Source organism: Python bivittatus, unplaced genomic scaffold (assembly GCF_059951505.1).
Source record: "Python bivittatus isolate LINGU-HERP-01145 unplaced genomic scaffold, Pbiv_v1 ctg000400_np1212, whole genome shotgun sequence".
NCBI classification, from domain to species: domain Eukaryota; kingdom Metazoa; phylum Chordata; class Lepidosauria; order Squamata; family Pythonidae; genus Python; species Python bivittatus.
Genome location: NW_028277073.1, coordinates 3,294,030 through 3,319,929, shown reverse-complemented (window position 1 = coordinate 3,319,929; position 25,900 = coordinate 3,294,030). Strand labels below are relative to the sequence as shown.

Sequence of the window (25,900 nt, the reverse complement as noted above, 5' to 3'; positions counted from 1 at the left end):
AGGATATTTCTAGGCAATTACGGACTACTGGACTACTCAAATGCACTGCAGAGATACGGGGCCAATAAAAGCTGTAGGTAAACAGCGTTTGTCACTGGCTTACAAGGAAGCAAATAACAGAGCCATGAAATCTTGCCACAGCCCTTAGGACGCATTAATGTGATGTTTGTAATTTGCCTGCTGGTCTCACATGGAGAACCGAGCATGCAGACACAGAATTCTTCTATCGTAAAATTAAAGAGAAGGATAGAAAGGTGATGGCAAAGAAAATGGCTCTCTTCAATCAAGCAGAAGTACCACTCTTGCTTAATTTAACGACTGCGTTGGGGCTTTATATTATTTTGAGCCTGCTAGTTTTAGTTCTGTAACTTTAATATGCTTTTCTTTGTCACTTTTCTTTGCTGATGTGTGAGGCGTTTGGGGCAGTTTTTGTGGTAAATATTTATAAAATAATGATAATGTCCCTTTTGAGACACTTTGCCAGTTGTTATCTTTCAGCAACCATCATAGACTGATAGTCTGTTCCCCCTTATAAAGCCTTTTCATGAGGGGGCACTTTGCAATGAGGAAAGGCTGGGTAACTTTCGACCATTTATTCCTCCTCCCTGCAAAAAATTCTTCCTGTTACCCTTTTTTAAAAACCGTTAAATGATTCAGGGTTATGTTTTGTGAGGTAAAGTACTGTGTGGGATGGAATTGGGAAGGCTATTAATGGAAAATTGCCAGGATTCCTTTTATGTGAAAAAAAAAAAGGTGTTTGGTTGTGACCCTATGCATTATAGTTCTGCCTTCCACAACATTTAATTTGAAACAATTAAAAATCTCCCTTAAGTTGAGCTCTTGGGGATTTCAGCAGTGATTTGCTATTATTGCCTTTTGGATTGTTTTTTCCTACTTCTCAATCTACCCCACTTTTTGGGAATTTTGTGTTAGTCTCCCATCCTGCAAGTTCACCAGGTCTAATGCTGCTTAGCTTTTTAAAATTGGCCAAGTGGGTTTGGTGCTGCCTCTCTCTAGCAACATTTAATTGCTTTCTTATAAAAAGTTAAAGATAAATCTCTCTCTCTCTTAATCTGAATATATTGACAACAAATCAGAAGTGACAATATATTATTACCTGGAAAAATGTCTACTGAAACTCTTTTAGCCAATATAAAATACAAAAGAATGGTCTTTTACAGTATTTGTTAATGAATTTCAGAAACACGTTGTCTTAAGTATTTATGAAGAACTTCTGTTGAACCAGTGAAGTCTCATTAATATCAGTTGCACTCTAGTGTTAGAAAGAAATGGAATTAAATAATACAGTCTTCATTGGATTTGGAACTCAAGTTAAATATAATGTTCATTAATTACTGAATTTGGAACTATGAAGGAAAACTGAGCTTTTAAAAAGTTCCATATCTTTTAAATAAGTTCCAAGAATTATCTTAGTGTGATATATAATGTCAGTGATTTTTCAGGCACGTTGTGGGTCATTATTTCAAGTAATATTTCAGAGAATGTTGGAAAGTAACCAGGATCTGTTCCTTCTTTATTAATTTGAAATGTTATTAACTTGATTCAAACAAATTGAAATGTGTATCTCTGTGTGTATTCTTTTAAAACAGAGTATCTAACACTTAATGACAGTGATGGATAAAAGTGTTTGTATAGTGTGTATATTTTCACTGCTGTTTTAACAGGAAGAGTGAGTTTTCTGTTTAAAATGAACCATAATGTTGATGTTTGCCAAATAGACCTGCCCTAAATAACTAATTCATCTCATCTCCATCAATTTTAGTCATTTGCAGACAATATTTGTTAGCAGAAGATAATTAAATAAAGCTGTCTTTGAGGGAACATCACATATTTTTATAACATTAATGGACATCTGAGAGATTGTATAGAGATTTAATTTTATTTATTCAAATTCAAATGAAATGTGATTTGTTGATGAGAGAATTGGCAACCCTTGCCTTGGAAGTTTAAATGTACAATTTAAATACATTTAAGATGGAATATTTAACACTTGCAATGATTCAATTAGTTTCACAAGTCAGAAAACCATGCACATATTTTCTATCTATGGCAAAATTCTCATTGGTGTCTTGTATTTGATATCCAGAAACTGAATTTTCCATCTATAAATGTGTTATTCTCAGACCAGTAAGGTGCTAAATTTTGCCACAGGCTGTAATTGTAAAGTGTTTCTCTGTCCATGGATGAGTAGGCTACAAGTTCATCCATGGAAATAAAGTCCATTCACACACAAGCTCGCTGATGAAATTCCATTATCAGGCAATGAAATCAAGAATACAGAATAACAGCTGTCACTTTAAAATAATGAAACACTGTCTCATGTTAGTTGTTCTGGAGACAATCTTGTAAAGCTGCATGTATAATTTCAAGGGATAAATAGAGAGTGCAAGTATCACAAGTTCCCACTACCCAGCTGTGTCTACTGTAGCTCAGGTAAAACTTTTACTGCTTTATCTTTGAAATCTTGTCATTTCATATTGCCCAAGAATCACCAGTGTGGAAGACAACAGCATAATATACTGTGTAGCCATCCATTTATTTGGCAGAAAATAAATTGAAAATGGTTTTAGTATCTTTCTTGGGCCAAATGCTATGGCCTTTTCTGAATTGTTCTACAATATTCCTGCACGTGAGCAAGCCTTTGCCTGAAATCAGCAGAATAAAAAATGTGAGGCTTGGAGATTAGAATACTGATAAAGATTGATAATAATTGGTGAATTTCCAGACAAATGCCTTTGTACATGAATTATATCAGGTGTTTGTAGCTCTACCTAAGAGTTGTAAGAATTGGCTGCCATGTAGTGATAATGTATCAGTGGAACTCAGAGCTAGCCAGACCAGAAAATGTAGGGAGTTTAAGTCATAAATTACTTAGATATCAGACCTCCAGAAAGTAACAGAATGCTTTAAAAGAAGACGCTGCACAGGGTCTCCAGACTGTGATTTAACCTTTATAAATTTACCTCAGGAATATGTACATTGATAAAGATGTTTGACACAAGAATATTTTATGTCATGGGAGAAAATGGTGTTGATACAGATTATTTGCTCATAAATGTCTGTCAAATATGAGACATGAATTATTTAGCAAATATTAGCTTAGAGAGATTATAAAAGGGTAATGATTTAGCCAATTTTTATATAGCTGCATGTACAATGGAAATATATTAATACAAAATCGATATACTGCACGTTAAAATCTCTACAATATACATTAAAAGGTCCACAACAACAGAAAAAATGGGAAATTATTATTAAAATAGAAAAATAACCAAACCCCTAAAAATCATAGATACCCTACTCCAATCAGGGGCATTCAGGGGAGAGGCTGTCAAAAAAGTCAAGATGGTGCTATGACCATGCGATCAACCCTGTCCTTTTTTACATGGGCCACACTGCTGTGGATGCCTCTGACTCCATGTGCCCTCCAGAAAAACATCATCTTTAGAAAAGAATATCTATAGCTCAAGGCTGAACTGTGGAGTCCTTGGGGTTCTCTGAGCTTGGCTGTTTTCTTGCAAATGTTTCGTTACCCAGCTAAGTAACATCTTCAGTGCTATCATATTGTCTAGCCGGGTAACGAAATGTTTGCAAGAAAACAACCAAGCTCAGAGAACCCCGAGGACTCCAAAGCTTTATCTTAATCTGTTTCAAGGAAGGAATAAAATGGAGACTATCACACTTCAGGCGGGAAAGTATTCCCTGAAACAGGCACTGAAACTGAAAAGCAGTGCCCCTTTGCCCCCTTTCATGGAAAGGGAAGGCCACAAGTGGTTTCTCCTGGGATAATTGCATTGGGCAGGTCGATCCTGGTTGGAAAAGATTCCTGTAAGTGGTTAGGGATCAAGCCATTAAGACCTTTAGGTTGAAACTAGCACTATGACTTGTGCTCAGAAACTTAGTTGTATGATTATTTCTCTTCGTCTCCATCTACTGATGAGGCTCATATTTTTTTTAGTATACTAGTACAAATACCTTCCAAGCATTAAGCCCCACCAGGGAAGAAATAATTAGCCTCATCTTATTATCAATTACCTCACTAACCATAACTATCCTCCTATATACTATTGATATAATAACCAAACCGGACATTAACAATCTATCACCATTTGAATGTGGATTTGACCCACTAGGAGATGCACGATCCCCAGCCCCCAATCTCTGTTCAATTCTTCCGTGTAGCCATTCTCTTCATCCTTTGGGCATTCAGTCCCACCAATCCATCTGCCCATTCAAATTTATAGCCACAAAGTGAAGAAGGCCTTCTGCACTGTTTATATTATGAAGACTTACATGTGGCTCTAGGGCTGTTTGTATCCAATGTAATTCTTTATCGGAATCATTCCCATATTAACGCAGCACCAAGAAAGAGAAGTATGATCTTCCAGTGCTTTTGAATTAGGAATTTCAAAGAAAATGAGATGCTGAAACAAATCCAAGCTTGTTTGCTTTTACTTTGGTTACCTTTTTTGTGTCTTTGTGGAATGTGGATAATTTCAGTATGTAATTATCTCTATATAATTTAGTCAAGAGATAGCACTGAAATCAGAAATTCCCTGTACAAGAGCGACTATACTATAAAATCCTTATGAAGGTTGATGACGGATGTGTTCTTTAAGGTTTCCATAATAATGCCTTCTTTTCAAGCTCCAAGGTCTAGGGTGGGGTAAAGTTCTGTATCAAGGAAAAGAAATAGAGATAACTCTGGATTTTGCTGGAGAATGCTTTTTGTTTCTTGTAGCCATGTAATTATTGTCCTGACTCTAAGAGGTCTGCTTTAATCATCATTATTGCAAGAGCAGAACAAACCATATTCTCCGTACTTTGAGGTGCTTATTTTTTTTTAAATAAAAAATAAGTATTTATGATAGAGTTCTTTGTACATAAACAGACTGAAGGGCAGTGAAAGACAGGGCCAATGTATAATTGGAATTCTGAACAGAAATAGGAATGAAAGTTTACAGTGAATTGATTTGATATTTGATAAAGTGGATTGGTATGAGACAGGTATGAAATGCAATAACAGTAGATACTCTTTGGACTTCATTGATAGTGTTGGATGGAAGACTCAGTCAGATGGAGAAGAATAATACTGAATACTTGCCTGCAAGGGGGCTGTGTTAAAAGTTCTCGAAAAAAGAAAGTAACTTTCTTTTATGTTGGACAGATTGTTAAAACTAAGGGGCAATATTATTTTTGGCATTTTCCTTTCGAGAAAAAAAAATGTCAGTGATCTTTAATGTGCTATAAATGTCCTATCCTCAGGACTATTATGCAAACACAGATGTACCATAATTTTTCTTTGGAAGGCTGGTATCATGTTTGGAAATTCAGCTTGAGAAAAGCCTGTTGTCATTAAGGATTAATGAAGCGCCAATCCATAGACATTTTACTTAAGGGCAGTCAACAGTACATGAATGAAGAAACTGCTTAAAAATAATATTAATTTCTCTTAAGAGCAAGTATTAAGACTGTTGTGGATCCCTGATTATCAAAAGAAGCAGAAACAGTTGTGTCCAAAAGCATGATTCTCACTTATTTTGATTGAATTGAGAACTGAACACACTACAAGGGACATAAAAATAAGTTGAAAGCCATGGGAATTGGGTACTTAAAAATATGGGGAGGGGCAAGTAGGACAAATGACAAGGATGATGCCAATCATGCAAATGCCATGATTTATGTACTTGGCTCAGACACTGGGGCTCAATGAAGAAAGGTAGGTATTTTCTTGATTTCATCACAGTAGACACATCATGATTTTGATATCTTGGTTTGCTGCATGCACTGCTGCTTAAGGAGTTTGTCTAATACAACAAGAAGAGATAGGGACAATAATGAATAGGTGATAAATATATGTGAACTATACACAAAAGGGAAAACTGGTATGAAAGCATTTGTGCTGGTGGTTTGGTCATCTAGAGAGAATGAATGAAAATCAAATTGCAAGACAAATATATGAAGGATGAGTGAATGGGGTTAGAAGAAGGGGAAGCCTGAGAAATGGATTTGGTGAGACTGTGGAAAAGAGGTGAGAAGTTTGATGAACAAAAGGCATTGTATAGAGTAGTGACAGATGAAGTGGAAGTTTAAGAACCTCAAACCCTTTTGACATAAAGGAGTGGTAATTTGATCACTCTGGTTGCTCTTTTGTTCACATTTTCAAAGTCTCCAGTATCTATTTTTGAAAGATGCATTGACTAGGCTTATATAATGTATTTCAAGTATGGTTGCATCTTAGATAGTTACAGATGTTTTACAGTCCTGGCAGATTTATTTTCCTTTCTTTCCTAATGATTCCTAATGTAGAGTTTGCCCCCCCCTTTTTTTTTGCAACAGACTGGTATTCTATTATTGATTTTATTCAGTTATTGACTGCAAGGTCCTTTTCCTCATCAGCCATCACCAAATTAGCCCTGTGAAATTCATTTTTTTAAAATGAAACTTGAATCCCTTTACCCTTGCTTGTGTTGAATCACTTTTATCTGTGTAAGGCTGGTTCAAAGATGGTCTTTTAGAATTCTTCTCTTTTCTTTCTTTCCTAAGTAAGCTAAATAATTCAGCATCATCAGCAAACTTAGCCACCTCTCTGTAGATCCTAAAGTCCAAATCATTTATAAAGCTAAGAAGCCAGTCCCAAGATAGATCTCTGAAGGTCTTTGTTGGTTAAATTCTTCTGGTGCAAAAATTGGCCATTTCTTCTTACCCCTTTCTTTCTATTCTTTATTCCATAATTGATGGATAAAGCTTCAAGTAATCCCAACAAGGTGAGCCTATTCCCACAACATGGAATATTTTTGCTGTAAATTGAAAGTCTGTTTGCTTGCCTTCCCCTCTTTTGCTTTTTTGTCACTTGCTCTGATATTATTGCTGGTTTTGTGTTTCTTATTTTTTAGAGCCATACAAATCCTTCAAAAGAAATGCTTCAGAATTCAAGGGAACACAGAGGAAGATCATTTTGTTAAAGCAGCCCCATTTTTTTCCAGGTTGATGTGGTTGCTTCATAAGCTGCTCCTGGGTGGGTGAGCTTGTGTGTTTGTGTGCAGAGCCCTGTTATTTTTATATTCTCTCTATATTATTAAATGGGCTAACTATTTTAAATGCAGATGGATCTTGATGATCTTTTTATAAAGGGGGGTATAAGATCTCATAAATAATAATGATATATAACAATGATAAATCAAACAATAAATTCATCCTTGTGTGTATGAATCAGCCCTCTATTGAATTTCTACATCCAAAATGGTTAGTGGAAGAAAGGGCAGGTGTGGCAGATAATAAGACCAATCAGCAGGACAAAAAGTGCTGTAAATGGAGACATTACTGCTTCAGGTGTCTGGTATACCTGTTGTATAGTTGAAATGTGAGAGGAACAATGCATTGTTATTTGAGATTGTTATATGCTGAGGACCTTGATATAGTCCTGACTCTGAAATAATGTACAGGGAATAGATTACAAAAAAAACACCCATGCTAACCTCTTAGATCCTTGTTTTAAGGCTTATGAATTCATACAGCTTTTCTTATTTTTATTAGTGCATAATTCTGCCAATGGTAATTCATTTGGTGCATTATTTAATTGTACCTTAAAACTGGTGTTTATGTTCTTTGAATTTTGCTTAAATCTTCTGAGCATTAATGAAGATGCTGCATTTTGAAATACACATTTGAAAATGGAATAATGTTTTTATATCTGAAAGCTCTTTGCAAAGATGGTTTCTAATTTTCTGTAGCAGTATCCCTTCTTAGTTGAAAAAGAAGAACCCATGTTTGTTGCTTTTCTTAACAAATGCTGATGTTGTAAATTATACAGCTGTTCTTCCTCGGTATGGATTTTGCAGTAGCAAGAGCAATTTATAGGTAGAGAGTGCAGCTGCTGAAAGTCATTTCTTCTTGGTTTCTGTATTAAATCTATCACGTACAAATACATTAACATTCAGTACAGAGCTCTATTTTTTTACTTCATGGTCTCACAGCCTGTAAATACTTGCTGGCTACACAAAACATGTCTTTACTATAATTTAATAAGGACATATTTAAAGGGGCTCTTTCTTTTGTGTTTTCCTCTTCTTATATATTTGGCAATTTAAATGGATTGCTATGATTTATTATTAAAAAAAATCCTATTACTCTCCTTGCAGTACTCCTTAAGTCCTCACTTAATGACCATTTGTTTAATGCCTGTTTGAGGTTAACAGCACAACAGTGCTGAAAAAAGTGACTTATGACTGTTCCTCACACTTATGATGTTGCAGCATCCCCACAGTCATGTGATCGTGATTTAGGTGTTTGGCAACCATTGCACACTTATGATGGGTCACACCATCCTATGGTCACATGATTGCCATTTGCAACCTTCACAGCTGGCTTCTGACAAGCAAAGTCAGTTGGGAAGCTGGCAGGAGGTCGCAAGTCACGGTCATGTGATGTCTTGCATAACAACCACAGCCAGGACTGCTGGAACTGCTGTTGTAAGTTGGCGCAGTCACATGATGTTTTGCTTAATGACTTCTTTGCTTAGCAATAAAGTTGCCAATCCCAATTAAGGTCATTAAGCGAGGACTACCTGTATATATTTTTTCCTTCCCAACCATGCTTTACCAGCCATTGTAATGGCCATTTTCCTCATATAAAAGAAAAATAAATAATCATGTCTTATGGGACCTATAAGGAAATTGGAGGGTAAAAGCAGTTATTAATTACTTACATAGGAGGAGAAAGTATTTTTATTATAAGGAGAGGCATCTGCAGAATCTAGTGGTTTCATTAGAAAGGCTACATGGATGTTGCAAGCCCAGGCCTCATTATGCGCATGAGATGCCATAATGTATGTACAACAGGAGCGTAGTTTGTGTTGCAATGGTCATTTAGTCACTGGCTTCCCTCTAGACTCCCGTGATCATAGGCTGAGTGCTGACCCATTCCTTATCTCATAGCACCTCACTGGGAACCTTTGACAGGTAGGGTGTGGCTGAAGGACAATATCAGAAAAGTCCCATGGCAGGGAATAAGTTGTTTGAATCACCTTGGTGTTTTATGGACACCACCTAATTTTTGTTCCAGTATTCAATTTAATTACAGTGTTATTGTAATAGATTTTTGGAAGGTGCTCTGACATAATATAAGTGTAATGCATAAATAAATAGTTTAAATAATCTGAAAACACAACCTCTTCAGATCTGAACGTGTGCCTCTGTAACAATTTCAGATAGATTTACTCCTGATATCAAGATTCATCTGGCTTGGTCTGTTTTCTCTCCTTAAAAAGTCATTGGGCTGAATGTCCCACAAGGAAAAGCAGCAGAACTATCTGCCTTTGGGGGTCCCTAGGTCATCAGAAACTGATTTCCATCAACCTGGCTACAATGCTGAAGTCCCCCCCCCCCCCAATTTCTTGACTCATGACTTTTAAGTTTGTTAACCAGAGAGGTTTTAGGAAGATTGCCAATATAATGAGAGACAAAGCGAAATCCTATGGAATACTGTAAATCAAACTACAAATTTTGAAGCACTATGATCTTGTTTTATTATTTTGTAAGACGTTCTATGAATCTTTCAAGCTGAAAACTGGCACATAAGTGCTTTAAATCAGTAAGTAAATAAATTAGGAGTTTGGCCCTTAAGACTTGCAAGCTTTTAAAATATTAATCCTGGCATTCTGAGTTGAGATTGGAGGTAGATGGGTAGTTTGTGAAGATGTTATGCAAGAGAGATATACTCTGAGGATTGATCATACTCTGATATCTCTATCTGGCACTGCTGTAGCTTCCAAAAATTCTTCAAAGTTGGTCTATGTGGAGAGTATCAACTTCATTGGGAACACTGTACCCAATGTATCAACTTAATATAGGAAAAATACTGCTGACTCAGAAATTCACCCAAATTGTGAACATTCTCCCTTTAGAGAGAAAGAAAATACATCTGTAGCAGGTTGTTTAACCCTGGATCAGATTTCTTCATCAGCTGTAGCTTTCATGGTGTCTCAGTTTTATTTTGATCGCTCATGCAGTCCTTTCCTAACTTCAGGCAATGCTCAGGACTTCTGCCATCTCTGTGGAATCTAAAAGAGAGAGAGTCATGTCAGTAACAACCTGAAGATGCTCTGTAAAGGTTTTTCCTCAGCAGTTTTAGGAAGATTGCCAATATAATGAGGCAAAGTGAAATCCTATGGAATGCTATAAATCAGACTACAAATTTTGAAACAGTAACTTCTGAAAGCCATTTTCTGCTAGGTGCAGAAAGTTTGTGCTGGGGTTGCACACAGCCCCAAAATATTAATTTTGTGGCCTCCAGAGCCCCTCAAAATAGATGGGGCCAAAATTTGGGGTCATTTTTTTCATTTTGGGGAAGGGTTTATGGGACAAAAATAATTACTTTAAGCTTTGCAAGTGCATAAGGCCTCCTTAAAACTCCTTTGCCAAATGTCTCTCCCCTCTTCTTAGTGGGGCTCAGTAGATGTGACCCTTGAGCCTACTTTTCATGTTCTTATCTTGTATAAATTACTGGAGCCACCCCCCACCCAGCTTTTTCTCCAACTGCCTTCTCCTCCAAATCTCATTTTCAATATGGAAGAATTTTTCAGTCTTATGTTGAGGGGGTAGGAAATGCTCTTGGATTGGATATGGATAAAACAGGAAAAAGTGGGAGATAGGCAGTGAACTAGGATGGCGGAAAAATTATTCACAATGGGTGAATCAAATAAAGAAAGTGGTCTGAAAAGAGAATTTGCCAAGGAGCAGAAACTCAGAACAATTATGGTACTGTGCATTAATAGATAGGTATTTGGAGAAAGAAAATTATAAGTTTCCCTGAGGAGAACCAGCACAAGAAATCTGATGGAGGAGCTAATTGCCTTAGTTTGTATTTATACTGCCTAAAACAAATTGTGTTGAAGTATGAGTTAAGCAGTTTTATGAAAAGTAAAAAGCAAAAAAGAGAGGGGAGGGGGGAAAGAGAGAGAAAAGTCTTCAGGCATGTGCAAGTATCATTAAACTTAATAGTATTTTTAGACAGTAATTAAACTGCAGAGATTTCATAGCTGAAGATAGAAAGGTGCATTTAGGAATCTAGATAGTAATTTTTAAAATGATATTTTTATAGGGTAAAGACAATTCCTCTCTTCTCTTTTCCTTTTGTTATATTGCAGTGTGACTGAAATATATTGAGGTACAAAGCAGAAATAAGCTACGGGAATTCATTTATGCATGTGTGATTAGGAAAAATCAGATGCTGTATTTTTACAGCTTTTTATCTATGAAGCTGATGCCAGCATGCTGTAGTTAATACAATATACCTCACGATATTTTGTGGAACTGTAAGTGCTTGCCTTGAGATCTTTCCTTCTCCAAAAATCTTTTAAAAATCATGTTGAGTTTTGTTTCTTCTCTAGCAGGATTGTATTCTGTAGATAACCAACATTTTCCCCCCTTGTTTCTTTGCCCTCCCCGCCACCCCAGTTTGACACTCAGATACCACAATGGCATTATTTTACCGCATGTTCTAACATCACCTCAGCCATGCACCTGTTAAGGGGATTAGACAAGTATTCCTCTCTGCAATACAAAGTAAAAATATTGACTTACTTTAAGGCGCTGTGTTGCTCATGAACAGGCAGGGCAGCCAAGAGGTTCTGTGGTTCTTAATGTGAACTGTCTCACATTCGCTGCTCAGAATTCTCAAACAATTTGGAAGAAATTCTCTTTCTTCTCCTTATGGCAATCCAGCATCCTCGTTCTTCAGAGTCATATTTATTGGCTTTAGTGCAGTGTTTCTCAACCTTGGCCACTTGAAGATGGGTGGGCTTCAACTCCCATGGCCAGCTGGGGAATTTTGGGAGTTGAAGTCCACCCATCTTCAAGTCGACAATTCTGGGAGTTGAAGTCCACCCATCTTCAAATGGCCAAGGTTGAGAAACACTGCTTTAGTGATTCCAGTTTCTGCATTTGTTGAAAACAGTCTCTGGTGCCCCACTGTATTTAAGGTCCACACAAAGCCATATTATTGGTGACTTTGACTGTAACTGTGTATCATAGCTTAATTGTTCCTCCTATATTGTATATCAGCTATTGAGGAACATGTTTAATTTTTTGTTGGGTTTTTCTTTCTCATCATTTGTGCTTTAAAAGTTTAATCAGAATTGAACTGTATTTCTGTGAAAAAAACCCTCAGAACTGAGAAAAATCCCAAATACCGTATCCATATCTCATCTGGCAAGGGCAAGACTATAAAAATATTTGTGTATAAATGTATGTGCAACAGAAATCTCGTTTTTTAATGTTTGGGTTGCTTACTAAATCCTTACTGGCTCTGCCTGACCCTGAGAATGGAATTTCAGCTCTTAGATTGGTTAGAGCGTTCAGTGGTTAAGGAGAATATTAATTTAACTGTGACTTAAGGATGGGGATTCATTCCTATGAAAAGAAGAGGCAGATTATTACATGTATTTCTATGGCTAATTCCCTATTTTTTACTATCCCTATCATAATCTGTTTATGAGATTCCTAGTGAATCTGGCTAGAGAAAGCCTTGATCTAGCTGATCCAGGAAGGTGTTCTCATGTGTTTATAAGAGTAATGGCCAATTTCAGTGGACATTTTGAAAAACAAAAGATAAAATCTATTCCTACTCCTTTTGCACAAGTTTATTTCTTTTCCTTTCATCCAAGGCTTGTTACAAACTAGGAGCAGTATGTGCTACAAGGGAACTAATTAGCTAATGAATATTTCTTAATTAATTTATTCGTGAAAAAAGGCTGAACAGATTGAAATAATTTGTTAAAAAGTACTTGTCAGCTCTGAAATGTTTGAAAAAATAATCATGGCTGTGCATGTTGCAAAAATTATATGGAAAGAGTCATTAAAGCATGCATGTCTTTTTTTAGGGCCTGAGAAACTTGCAAAAGTCAACCTCTTGAAACAGCCATGTTTTCTTCCATTCTTGAGCAGAAGCTTGAAAAAGAGCAGTGTTGTCATACTTGTTCTGGAGCATTTTTTCCTGAATAATTTTTGAAAAATGCATGTTAATAACATTAAAAATAACGATCTTGTTTTTCCTGATAGGACTTAAAATCTAACAGTCACCGAGATGAGATTGCAGCAGCTCGTGCTTCTCTGAAGGAGAATTCACCTCTTCTGCATTCAATTTGCTCTGCTTGTTTGGAACACTCAGATGTTGCATCTCTCACTGCCAGTAAGGACTCCGTTTGTAACGAAATACAAAATGCTCTTGATGTCATTTCCAATGCTTCCCAAGGAATTGGACATCAAAAAGTTCCACTGATGCCACAGTCTGTCTCTCTTGGAAGTGCTCTTGATGAACTTGAGGTAGGACAATCACATTATACTTCAGTAATATATTTTAATTTATTTTAAAGACTTGGGCTAGTTAGTAGCAGAAATCCCAGTTTGTTGAGCTTTCTGACCAGTGGTAGTTTAAAAAAGAAGCTCCTCCACCCTAGGTTATTAATTTTGATGAATAGCATACATGCCTTCTTTTGGGGTGAAGGTCTATTTTCTTTGCCCTCTACAATTTAGGGATGAACCATGAGCATGGATACTGAAAGAACATACGTATAGCTCAATGGCTTACATTATAAATTACTATAGAATGTATTCAGTTAATTTTGGAATTTGTACTCAGCCCAGCCAGATGCTCCTGTTGGGCCTCATAACAAACCATGACAAACAATTAACAAAGTAACAAAATCACAGTCCTAAAAATTAAAAATGGGAAAATCAAACAATAGTATCGAGCTGTTCTTAAGCTCATGTTTAATTCTATTTTTATATTTTATCTTACTATGTAACTAATAAAAAGTATACATGCAGACAACACCATTAAGGAATCACCATGTCCTCCATAATTAGCTTAGTAATAAAAAACAAAAATAAAAATAAATAATAAATAGAAGAAGAAGGGAGGGGGAGAAGGCCTGCAAGTTATGTTACAAACTGAAAACCTCCAAAAAATGTTAGCCATATTGCTCAGAAGTCATCTTCTTTGCTTCTTTATTTGCTCCAAAAAACAAAACTAATTCAAATGTTGAGAACACATTTTACATTTGTTCATTTTGTTAATAAATATCTATATCTTTTGTTAATAAATGTCTATAGGTGCAAGTTCAGTATACATTTTCCTTCCTATTCATAGTCCATATCCTTCATGACTCCATCTTCTTTCTTTAGTCAGGCACTCACAGATGCCTTTCTCTACTTTGTATGCATGTAGTCCACAGACATCATCTCTGCAACCTCCTATGTTATTCTTTCTTCTTTCTCCACCCACCTATCACTCCACCCTCCACATTCTATGACCAGCTAACTTCTTCTAACATTTTCCTTGCTCAAGACCTTCTTTCTTCTTCTTCTTTCAGGTTGTTCACACATTTTCTTGTGTCACAGAAACCACTACCAATACATTAGTTTCCTCTCTGCTCTTCCTTCCACTATTCATTTGTACATGAAAAGTCTGTCCATCCTCTCCACCAATCTCAGATCTTCTGGGAGAACTCCAGTAGCCAGATAAAAATGATTTATCAGGCTCCCAAGAAAACATATTCAGATGTATTTTATCTTATTTTTGGGCTTCTTTCAGTATGGGTACTCAGGGTATGTATTAACACAAAAATGAGAAATCTGTGGTGTAGATGTTGCTTAGACTACCATTCTATTTCTTGGACTACAATTCCCAGCATTCTGTATTATAGGATGGGCTTGTTGGATATGACAGAGGTTGCAGGTCTACAGGTTCATCACTTGTGTGTGAGTGTGTGTGTGTGTGTATGCATGCATATGTATACTGAAGATTGGGAAAACTCTCATGGTGTTCACATGGGGCAACCTGGTTCCACCAGCACAGGCCATCCTGATGGGCTGCTACAGCAGACTGAGGAATAACAACTTCTCATATGTAGAAAGATCACCCATGTTTACCTCCTTGGACCATATTATTAAATCACCTTTATTCATAGCCTTTTCTATGTCATTTCCCCCCCTATAATGTAAATCGTACCTGAAGCTGGCTGAATAGTTAAAGCAAAACTGATTGACTATTTGATCCTTTAGAAGTATTTTCAAAATTAAATGGTTTCATTTTTCTTTATTTATGGAAAAATGGCATTAGGTAAGAACCTGAAATAACCTTTGTCCATGTTGTTTCTGCATTGAAAATAAAGTGCCATGAAATAAATGGATAGTGGTAAACAGTCTATTGGGAGCCAATCTCATTAAATGTTTATAGCGTGGAAATGTGTGAAAGAGCTTACTCAACAAGCACTGTCTAAAAGCTTCCTTAATATCTTTCATACTACTAAGTTAAAATTTATAGCCGGGCAAAATCTGAAGTAAATCTGAATACTGCCAAAAATGTAAAACGGCACATTTTAATAAATTTGTTGTGACTGTAATGAAAAGCATAATGTAAATAATTTGTAAAACTTCATTAAAATAGATGGTTAGTTATTCTATTGTGTATCAACCACTTATGTCAAGTAGACCCTTCAGCACTCTTTTAAAATTCTTGCAGTATATTTTAGTCAATCTTTTGAAGGAATCACAACTATACCAAATCTCCATTTGTTTATGGTTTGGGCACTTCCTCTATTTCTAATTTTTAAAATTGGGCATATCTTGTTTTCTTCAGTCTGCAGCCTTATTCAGATTGTATGGGGAGTTTGGCTACAGTTAGGCTAGTAGCTCCTGGCCCAGATATTTAAGGCCTAAATAAGGTATTTGCAGGATTGTTGGCTCCTATACTTTTGGAGGTGCGTAATGAATTTTTTAAGGATGGTAAATTGCCATCATTGTTTTATGAGGAAGGAGACAAACCAGTGGATAGGATCCCATTCTGTGTCCAGGAAATGACATATTTTTGTATGTTGCCTGAACTGGGTTGTTAAAAGCAACATTTAAATATGTTTTGAAATTTGCTGTCCATGGTACTGAGATCATGGTATGTTATTATATTTCAGCATTATGTTTATTTGTCTTTCCTTTAAATTGAACACAAAGTAGTTTTGATGCCAAACCTTAACTTTGGTACACTGACAGTAGTAGAAATATGTCTCTGAGGAAGTTTCCTCTGGGCAGGCTAATTACAGCCTGTGCATATGATTCTACAGCAGTGTTGTCCAAACTTGGCCACTTTTAAGATGAGTGGACTTCAACTCCCAGAATTCCCCAGCCAGCCATGCTGGCTGGGGAATTCTGAGAGTTGAAGTCCACTCATCTTAAAAGTGGCCAGGTTTGGACAACACTGTTCTACAGTTACTGTGGGATGACACAGTTGTTCTATCTAGAACCCCGATAGGACTTAAAAGAGCTTTGACATCCTTGGTTCGCTATTGTGATAGTGAAAAGCTCGAAATAAATTATCAGAAAACCAAGATAATGGTTTGCTCAAAAAGACCGAAGAGTATTCTGTGGAACATCTGGGAGCACAAAATAGAGCAAATGGCTAGTTTTAAGTACTTAGGCATAGTTGTTCATGCTACAGGCTCAAGGACAACATACTGCAAATACGCTGCATCCACTGGACAACAATCAGCTAACACCATTCTAAAATTCTCCAGATCTAAGGGGGGATCCTATGTCCCAGCAGCACTAAAATTATTCCGGGCCAAGTCATTAGCGCAACTCCTTTATGGGAACTTAGTGGGCCCCTCCTCTTCCTGTTTCATGCCACTGGAAAAAGTGCAAGCCAAATTTCTTAGAGCACTTCTTCAGATGCCTAGATGCGTGTCAAATGCTCATCTTCGACTTGAAACTGGAATGATTAGGGTTGCAGCTAGAGTGTGCTTAGCATCTCTAACCCTTTGGTTAAAGTTTAAATTGCATCCCCAGGGTCTTATACCTTTTATCTTTCAAGATAACTTTCAGTCGTCATGGATTAAGGCCATTAACGCAAATCTACTAAAATTAGGATACTCTCCAGCTACTCTCCTGGAGATGGATCTTAATCGAGCAAAGCAAGAATTAAAACAAAGAATAAAGGACATTGAGAGACAAGAAGATATAGGAAAGACACCACTCTTCCTATCCCCTGAATCCAAAAAATACACATTTTTGGTTGCCAACTATCTTGACCACCTTGAAATCACTTGCCATCGGAGAGCTTTCTCCTTAGCACACTGCCATGCCCTCCCCTCTGCTGTCTTGGAGGGAAGGTATAAAAAAATTCCACTGGCTGCTAGATTATGTCCATGTGGCTCAAGGGAGGTTGAAACTATAGAACATGTCCTCCTGCACTGTGCCTTTTACGAAGACCCCCGTGTCAAATTTATTACGCCATGGATCGCCAAACATCCTGGACGTACAGACCACGAGCACATGCAACTGTTGCTCATAGATGAATATACTACAGTAACAGAGCAGGTAGCAAGATTCTGCGCAGCAGCAGTGAAGATCCGCCTCACCAAGAGACCAAAAGCTGAGAAAGGCTATCCTCTGTAATGGCTTGTATAGTTAGAAAACTTTTTATAATTTTGCCTATACTTATTTTTAAATATAGCATAGTCACAATGTAGATTTTTAAGTTTTATACTTTACATTTAATATACTTTTAATCCGTACATAGTTAGTACATAGTTAGTATAAACAACATAGGCTATATCCTAGACCTCACTCATTGAGCTGAACAGGTAATAAGTGTATTCTAACATATATGCCTCCCACTACAAGTTGTTAACATTCCAAGTTTGACTATGCTTGTTTTATAAACTTATGTTTTGTACTGGTCTATGACTGTAATAAAGATTGATTGATTGAGTTACTGTGGGAAGGGTATCCTAAGCAAAGAATAGTGCTATCAAGCAAGACGTTACTTTGTCTGCCTTGCAGCTGTCTAGTTTACATGGTGTTTTTATTTTGCATTTTGATTTTTCTGTATATGTTATTTGTGGAAATGCAATTATTTCTTCTAAAAGCAATATGAACATTTGTTAAGGTTCAGCTATGTTACAGATGGTCTCTTCCCATATTAGCCTGCCTACACCTTGAACTCTTTCTCCTTTATTTCTGTACAGAAGATCAGTGGAGATGGAAGAAAATGCCTTTGCAGTAGAGGTCCCTGAAATAGGAAACCTTGCAGGGGTGCTTCCATGTCATGATCGAAAAAGTCAAGACAGTGGCTACAACAGTATGATTGAAGCTCTGCATATAAAAAGGCAGAGCTTCAATTGCACTGTTGAGGTCCCCATCATGACTTTTTTGACCCTGCCCCGTTGGCACTCTTGAAATCTTGACTGTTTAATTGCTTCATTAAGGTCTACCTATTTAGGAATTTACTATCATTCTGCCGATAGTAAACAGTTGATTTAGAATGAGTCACTTGCTACAGCTACCTGCTTCACAAAACTCCTGTTGGTAGTTCAGAATTTATCTGGGTCTTCCAGAAGTTTTGGAAGAACCTGGGTATTTTTGCCCAAAGCAGTGTGAGGCCTCTGGGCCCTTGTTCTAGTGCACAGACTCTAATGGATTCATTAGTTCTGATTGAAGTGTGCAAAAGCCATGATTGAGGTGGGGGACAGGGGGAGGAAAGGGAACAATAAAATGTGATGGAGATCCAGGGGCACACTGGAAAATAGGGATAAATATCCATCCTTACTATCCAATTTGGCTTCTATAATATTTCTCCCATTTAAGCAAATAAGGAAAAAAAAATTGACAGCCAGTTTGGTCTAGTGGTTGAGGTACCAGGCTAGAAAGCAGGGGACCATGAGTTCTTGCCCTGCCTTAGGCATGAAAGCCAGCTGGGTGACTTTGGGCCAGTCCATCTCTCTCAGCCCCCAGTGTCAATTCTTGTTGCAACCAATGGATCAACATTTCGTTGACTTGAAAAAAAAAAAAAAAGCAGACCCTGCACATGTGGGAAAAATGCTAGTATGAAAAAAATAAAAATAAAAGCAAATAAGGAAAAATAATTCCATGAACTTGTAAGTGGTGGTGGTAGTCGGGAGGGGTTTGCAGGGAGCAAAACAGTAGTTCTCTTTCACTTAGGATTTCAGATTTTGGACTGGGCTTTAAAATTCTGTCCTCAAAATATTTCTGGGACATTGCTTCAGCAGAACTTAACTGACATTTCTTTATCCTGAAATAAAAGTTAGAATGTGGCTGCAATGAGCATTTATCTTGATGTATAAAACTGGAAAATTAGTGCAATTTTTTTTTACCTAAACATTCAGTTTAAATGTTCTAAACTTCTTAGGAGACATTAATTTTGTTGGAGCGAGAAGCATGAAGCATTCAGGCAGGGACATTAGAAAATCTGTTTTATCAGATCTGTCTGTGGGAAATGCTCACTCATTTGTATTGATTTCATTACTGCTCCTTTAAGCTGATCGGTGCAGAGGTGCCCAACACAACTCAGATTCCTATTGATAAGCTAAGATGGATCTTTATTTTCTGTCTCCCTCAACTCTTAATTCATTTAGGAAGGAAGAATGAACTCTTCACAGAAATTGCTATTAAGTTCCTTATCTTAATTGAATATTTAATTGAAAGAATTTATGTAACATAGCTACCAATGCAGCATTTGGTTCTATTATGTATTTAAAAAAACTTGAACAATCTTCCCAGGACCTAATTGTATGCAGAATTTTTTTTTTTGGATATATATATATATACACACACATACATACATACATACATACTGTACATATACATATACATATACATATACATATACATATACATATACATATACATATACATATACATATACATATACATATACATATACATATACATATACATACACACACGCTTATACATACACACTATATGTTTTTGTAGATTGATGCCCATGTTGCTCAAATTTTTGAAATGTGAACCTCTTCAAAATTTAGCTCTAAAAACACTTGCCATACCTAATGCCTTTTAAATATGTTGAGCTACAACTCCCATAATTCCCTGTCAGCATGGCTTTGCTCAATGGAAATTCTGGGGGTTGTATTTCAACACATCTGAAGGATAGGGTATTGGGAGAAGTCTCATTTGAGCTTCTTGCCCCACTGGAGCCATCTCTTTTGAAAGTGACTGGCTTGAACCCTGATACACAACACAAGCCTCGCTATGTAGGCATCTGTGGCTGAGTTTCTAATTCAGTGTTGGTGTCATAAGAGAAATAGCTCACCATTGCCACTCCAAAACATAAGACTTGGAGGGTGCATGCTCTGATTCATAAACCGCTATACGGAATTTGGACTCTCTTCAGATTTTCTATCAATCAGGAAGGTCAGAGATGGGGGTGTTAGGAACTCCTGCACTATCTACATGCCGACCATTCCTCTAACAGCATTTGGCCGCTTACAAAGATACAGCAAAGATATCCATGAAAATAATATTTAAAACACGATAAGTTAAACCCAGGACTAAAACAGGAGCATTAACCTTATAAAAAAATTATTTAAAAAATGATTTAAAAAACATTAGAATTAAAAATTAATTAATTAAAATTAAACAACTGTGTCCTGGGCCCCTAGTGAAGAGTGACCAGGCTTTAATTCCAGTGGCATTTTGTTTCATACTATGGGTCTGCTATGGAGAAAGTAGGACTGACTGCCCATGCCAGACATACAGGTGTCCCACTGAGGATCTAAGAGAGGGTGCTTGGATGCTGAATGTGGTCTCAGCCGAATGGCTGGCTTCCAGCAGGGGAAATGAATAGGCGGCAACAGCATCAGTAACACAAGCAGCACAAGTAGCTGGAGAAGAAGGGGACCTTGTTTGCTTTTTTTTAAAAAGGTATTTTTATCATTAAAATAAAAATAATGCAAAGGAAAAAAAGGTCTGCATTGGATAGTTACAGCTGAATAACACAACAAGAAACAACTACTAAGCGGGAATAAAACATAAATAAAAACATTATGGGAAAATTTTCTAGTAACACATTTTCCCCTTCCCTTCTGTTTATTTCCCCAACTGCTGGCCACAACCTAGATACATACTGTGTGCTTTATCTTAACATTAAAGATTATTGCTAGTATCTATTTGAATCCTTTCATCTATTATTTTTCATTACTCTCATAACTTTCTCCCTAAAAACATTTTCCAAATGTCTACATTTGCCCTGCTGTGTAATGTGTAACACATATGGGAGCCATTCTTGGTTAAATTTGATTAAACTTGTGTTATGGATATATACTGCACTGTCAATTTTGCCACTGCTGCATGTTCTCCAGTTTTGGTCTCCCAATCTGATATAGTCAGCAAAGTTCTTCTTTGTTCTTGTCAATACAGATGTTAGTAATTGTGATATTTTTCATTTATGTTTTCTGGAATTATACCTAATGAGAATTTTTGGGATTTCAGTACAAATTTTATTTTTAGGATTTTCTGAATATTTGAAGTATTTCTTTCAGAGGTTTTTTTGCATAACCACTGGGGGCTCTGTTTTGCAGAGATTCTCTTGCTTCCTCTATGGCTGGTTCCAGTTGACATTTGGGGTGGGGGAGAGGTCCAACCCTAGGCCCCTCTTGTGTGACCTGCCTCTTTAACATCTACATAAAATTGCTTGGTGAAGTCATTTGGAGGCATGGGGCATGTATCTTCAACTCTGATTGGGCGAATGATCCATTCAGATGCTGACCTAATACCTGGGAGGTGTGAACCAGCTCCAATTTAACTCTAGTAAGACAAAATAGCTTTGAGTTTTCAGGACCATCCTGAAATTACAACTGATCCAGAAGGCAGCAGCATGAACACATTCATGCACTCCTTGGTTTGCTCATATTACACTGCTGAATGAGCTGCACTGACTTCCAGTTTTTTTCTGGGTGCAATTTAAGGGGCTGGTTATTACTAAAGCCCTGCATGGCACAAGGCCAGGTTATCTGCAGGACTGCCTCTCCCTGAGGTTATCTGCCTGCCCCACCAGGTCAGATTGGGTGGGCACATTCTAAGTCCCTTATCTTAAATGTTGCCATCTAGTGGGACCTAGGAAACATGCCTTCTCAGTAGTGACCTCTGCCCTGTGGAACACTCTCCCCCCTGAAATCCCTGTGCCCCCCCCCACTTCTAGCTTTCTGGAAGGCCTTAAAAATGGCTTTTCCCTCAGGTATTGGGATAGGGTAAACCTGGAACCCTATGATTGTGATTGCTCATATATTGGGGACTGTTGTTTTAGGACATGGGGAGTTGTTTTTTGGATGCTGTTTTTTTTTATTGTTTCTTTTATGTTTTTATCATTGTTGGTGTGAGCCACCCAGAGTTATGGCACATAGGATGGGCAGCCATATATGTCTCTTAAATTATTAAAAAAAAAACAAAAACAAAGTTTAGGGTTCAGAAGGCAACTGGTAACCAGTGAAGCTGTTTCACCATTAAAATAATGTGAAGCCTCATGGAGGCATCACCCATCATGGACCATCTTCAAGAGCTGTTCCATGAAGAATATGTTGTATTAATTCACCCTTGCTAAAAGGCTTTCCTAGTGGCAGGTGTTATGTGGCTATCTAGCATCAGTGTTGGATTCCAGAAGATCCCTGGATTCCAATCCTTTCACTAATGGAGAATGCATTCTCACTGAGAACAGATATATCTGATAAATCCTAATGATGAGCCCCCAGAATCAATAATAACTCCATTGTCAAGTCCACAATGTCAAAACCCAATTCAGAAGCAATCTCAGGCAACCAGGCTTGGTTCAGAAAAATACTTCTTTATTAAGTGGTACATGTAGCTTGCAAACAGAACATTGCTAAAACTAAAGCCTTAGGTAAACTTCCCTCTATTTATCCCCCCTCCCCTTATTGTCTGGCGTCCGGATTCCTCTTCACCTGGTGTTGACCTCTCTCCTTCCTCCCCCTCCTACCCGAGCTCCTTCCTGGCTCTTTGGGCCCCAGCTGCCTTGCCGGCAATCAGGCCAGTCTAAATTGACCATATATGGTTAAGCACCGTCCCACCACCCGTTACTACTCCTATTACAACCTTTAACTGCAACCCCCCCAGTTACAATTGGCAGAACCAAATCAATCCAACTCCCATCGAATGCAATACAATGTAAAACAACAATAGTAGGGTGATGCAGGTTCTGACATCCATCTTGTTTGAGTTCAGCTTCAGTTTATTCTTCCACATCCTGGAAAGATAATCTTTTTCACCTAAGAGTTTCTGGAGCTGCAGTGCCAGTGTCCCCATCCAGCCTGCTTAATATGGAATATTGGACACCCGCCAGTAGTTGTTAAAATCAATCAGCTCCAAAAATAGCTTCTTAAGCAAGTACCTCACCACCATCCTCTTTCAGGGGGCAAAGAAACAGAGACATAGTAATGAACTGAGGGATTGCAAGAGATTGTCCCTAGAGGCCCTTATAAGATAATTGGCAGCATGAACATATTCATATGCCTTAGCTACTTATTTAGAAAACTGGAGTCTGGTTCACTCTAACAGAGCATCTTGAAGAGTGTCTTTGGAAGATTCTCTGTGGAGATAACTAGGGTGAAAATGCATCACTTCTTTTCCGCAGTTAGAAGCAACTATTTATAATACAGCAAGTAATTTTCTGTAAAGGACTAATAATATATTTCAGTACAGTACACATTTTCATTTCTCGTTCCTTGTTTTTGCACTCTCTGTATGATTCACCTTTGTAATGTTTTAATCAATCAGTTCTAATACCAAAATAGTTCTAAGCAGCTAGATGATCATGGCCTTTCCGGCTGTTATTTATTGTGCTGCCTTTGGCATAATAGTTAGATGCCATCAAGTCAGGCTTACATCTTGGCTATTGCAGGGATAAATGCTTGCATTTTGATTTATCCTAATAAAAATGTATAGCTCTTCCAAGGACATTCCTGAAATGTCTTAGATTCTTCCCATCTACCTTATCCATTGCCTTCCAGTTCTTCCACTTGCCAAGCATTATTATTTTTTTCTAGTCCTTCACCCAATTAGATCATGTGCCCAAAGTATGTGAATTTCTGATTACCACCTATATTTGGTCTTTGATTAATTCTTCTTGCATTCTGTGATACTTTTAATAAAAAAATTCAAAGAAATCTATTTTCTTATTCTTGCTCTTTCTGAGTGTTCAGCTTTCACAGCTGTGCTTTTACCATTGCTTTAGCATTTCTGATTTCAGGCACTGAAATGTCCTTATCTCTCTGATCTTGTCTGAGGCTTTCATTGCCTTTCTCCCCAGGATTTATCTTTTCTTCTGCAGCACACAAATAAACTATAAAGAAAATAAAAGAGACTTGGGACATCAGCGGTAGTGCTGGCTGAGTAAGCTTAACAAATGTCACCAAGAGTTTTGAATTGTAAGGTGGTATTTGCATTAAATTAAACTGCAGTGTCAGTTCCTAAACATGACAAGCTTTGAAATGTTATGGACTGATTGAGAGGTTTTGGAAATATTGATAGTAAGTAGTACATGCCACCTGAATATTTATCAACATAGTAACTGGCTGTCCCTCTGTGGCTCACATTGCAGTGGCTGTTGGCTTCTAGAAGTGCTGAAGTAAATTTCATGACAGAGTTCAGGTTTAGAATAGGCCTTCTGCTGTGTCCTTCCTCACCTCTTCTATACTGAGGAAGCAGTCCTGAGAGTTGGATTTAGGGACTGGATGGTAGTGGGACTTTGGATCATAATGGGGCCTTTCCTCCTAGAAACCCTCTCTGCTCAGATCATCTAGCTTGCAAGTGTGTGTGACAATCTTGGGTTTGGGCCAGAGTAAAGCCCTCCACCTGTAAGACATTTGAGATTTAATTTGTTTGTTCTGACATTGTAGCACAAGTGTACAGTCTAATTCAGTGATTCTCTACGTTGGCAACTTTAAGATGCGTGGACTTCAACTCCCAGAAAGCTGGCTGGGGAATTCTGGGAGTTGAAATCCACGCATGTTAAAGTTGCCAGGATTGAGAAACACTGGTCTAATTCTTCAAAATTCTCCCTCCTCCTCACCATTAAGTTTAAACTGTTATGCCATGATTTGATTTTCTTCTGTGAAAGAACACACAACAAAAGATATTTCTTCTTTAATTAAATATTGCTAGTTCTCAAGCATTTCTATTGTAATTGGAAAAGACTCCCAATAGAGCTTGCTTTCTAGTGTGCAGTTTTCCTTTGCAATCAGCCATATTCACCCTGCTGTGAGAAGTTCCAGGAAAAAAAGTAATGATGAAAGAAATTTAATAACTTTATGAATTTGTAGTGCCTGTTGCATGTTCATGAATTAAGGGCTGATCTGCTTAATTTCCATATTATGTGGTTGGTATTGCTTTTTGATAAACAAAGCTATCTTGTTTCATTTTGGAAGAAATAGAATTTCACAGGTTTAATATACACATGCACACACACAAATACACACACACACACATTCACAAGAGCGACCAACAAAGAGAAATATTGAAATAATAAAACATGTTTGTTGAATAAAAGATTTCAGTAGCCAAAATATTTGCTGAATCAACGTTTAGTTCCACTTTGTTTTTTTTCCTACAAACTTACCAATTATATGAATTATATAATATATTGTCATCTACAGTATATGGTATTACAGCATCATGTCTATGTATGTAAAGTCTTCACTTGTTTGTAGTTTTGTTGCTTCAGATAAATCCAATATTTCAAATAATGCCTCTACTATTCTGTAACTGTCTCATTGGCCATTGTGTTATTTTACTCATCAGAGCTGCTGAAGAAAGCAAAAGCTGAATGATTCTGCTTTCCAATTTCAGTATTTCTGTTATTCATCCCACATATAAGATTAAATTATTAACTACATCACACTGGGATTGAGAAGTAGTGTTTGATGCTTTAATCACACATGCAATGCAGTGAAGAAGAAATCTCTTGATTTTTTTTTCCAGTTGTTCATAGAAGAAAAGAATATATTTTTACAAAGTGCATACTCCGCTTCCTTACATTCATATTTTGAATACGG

At 37.2% G+C, this 25,900-nt stretch overlaps 1 protein-coding gene across 4 annotated transcripts in view; it reads left to right on the top strand.

The window, feature by feature from the left end:
* Positions 1-25,900, top strand: part of CTNNA3 (catenin alpha 3) — a 703,663-nt gene that overhangs the window by 129,326 nt on the left and 548,437 nt on the right. For all 4 annotated transcript variants that reach the window (XM_088144299.1, XM_088144300.1, XM_088144298.1 and 1 more), the window contains one exon: positions 13,080-13,343. In XM_088144299.1, the coding sequence (XP_088000425.1) occupies positions 13,080-13,343 (264 nt within the window). The remainder of the gene's footprint in view (positions 1-13,079; positions 13,344-25,900) is intronic.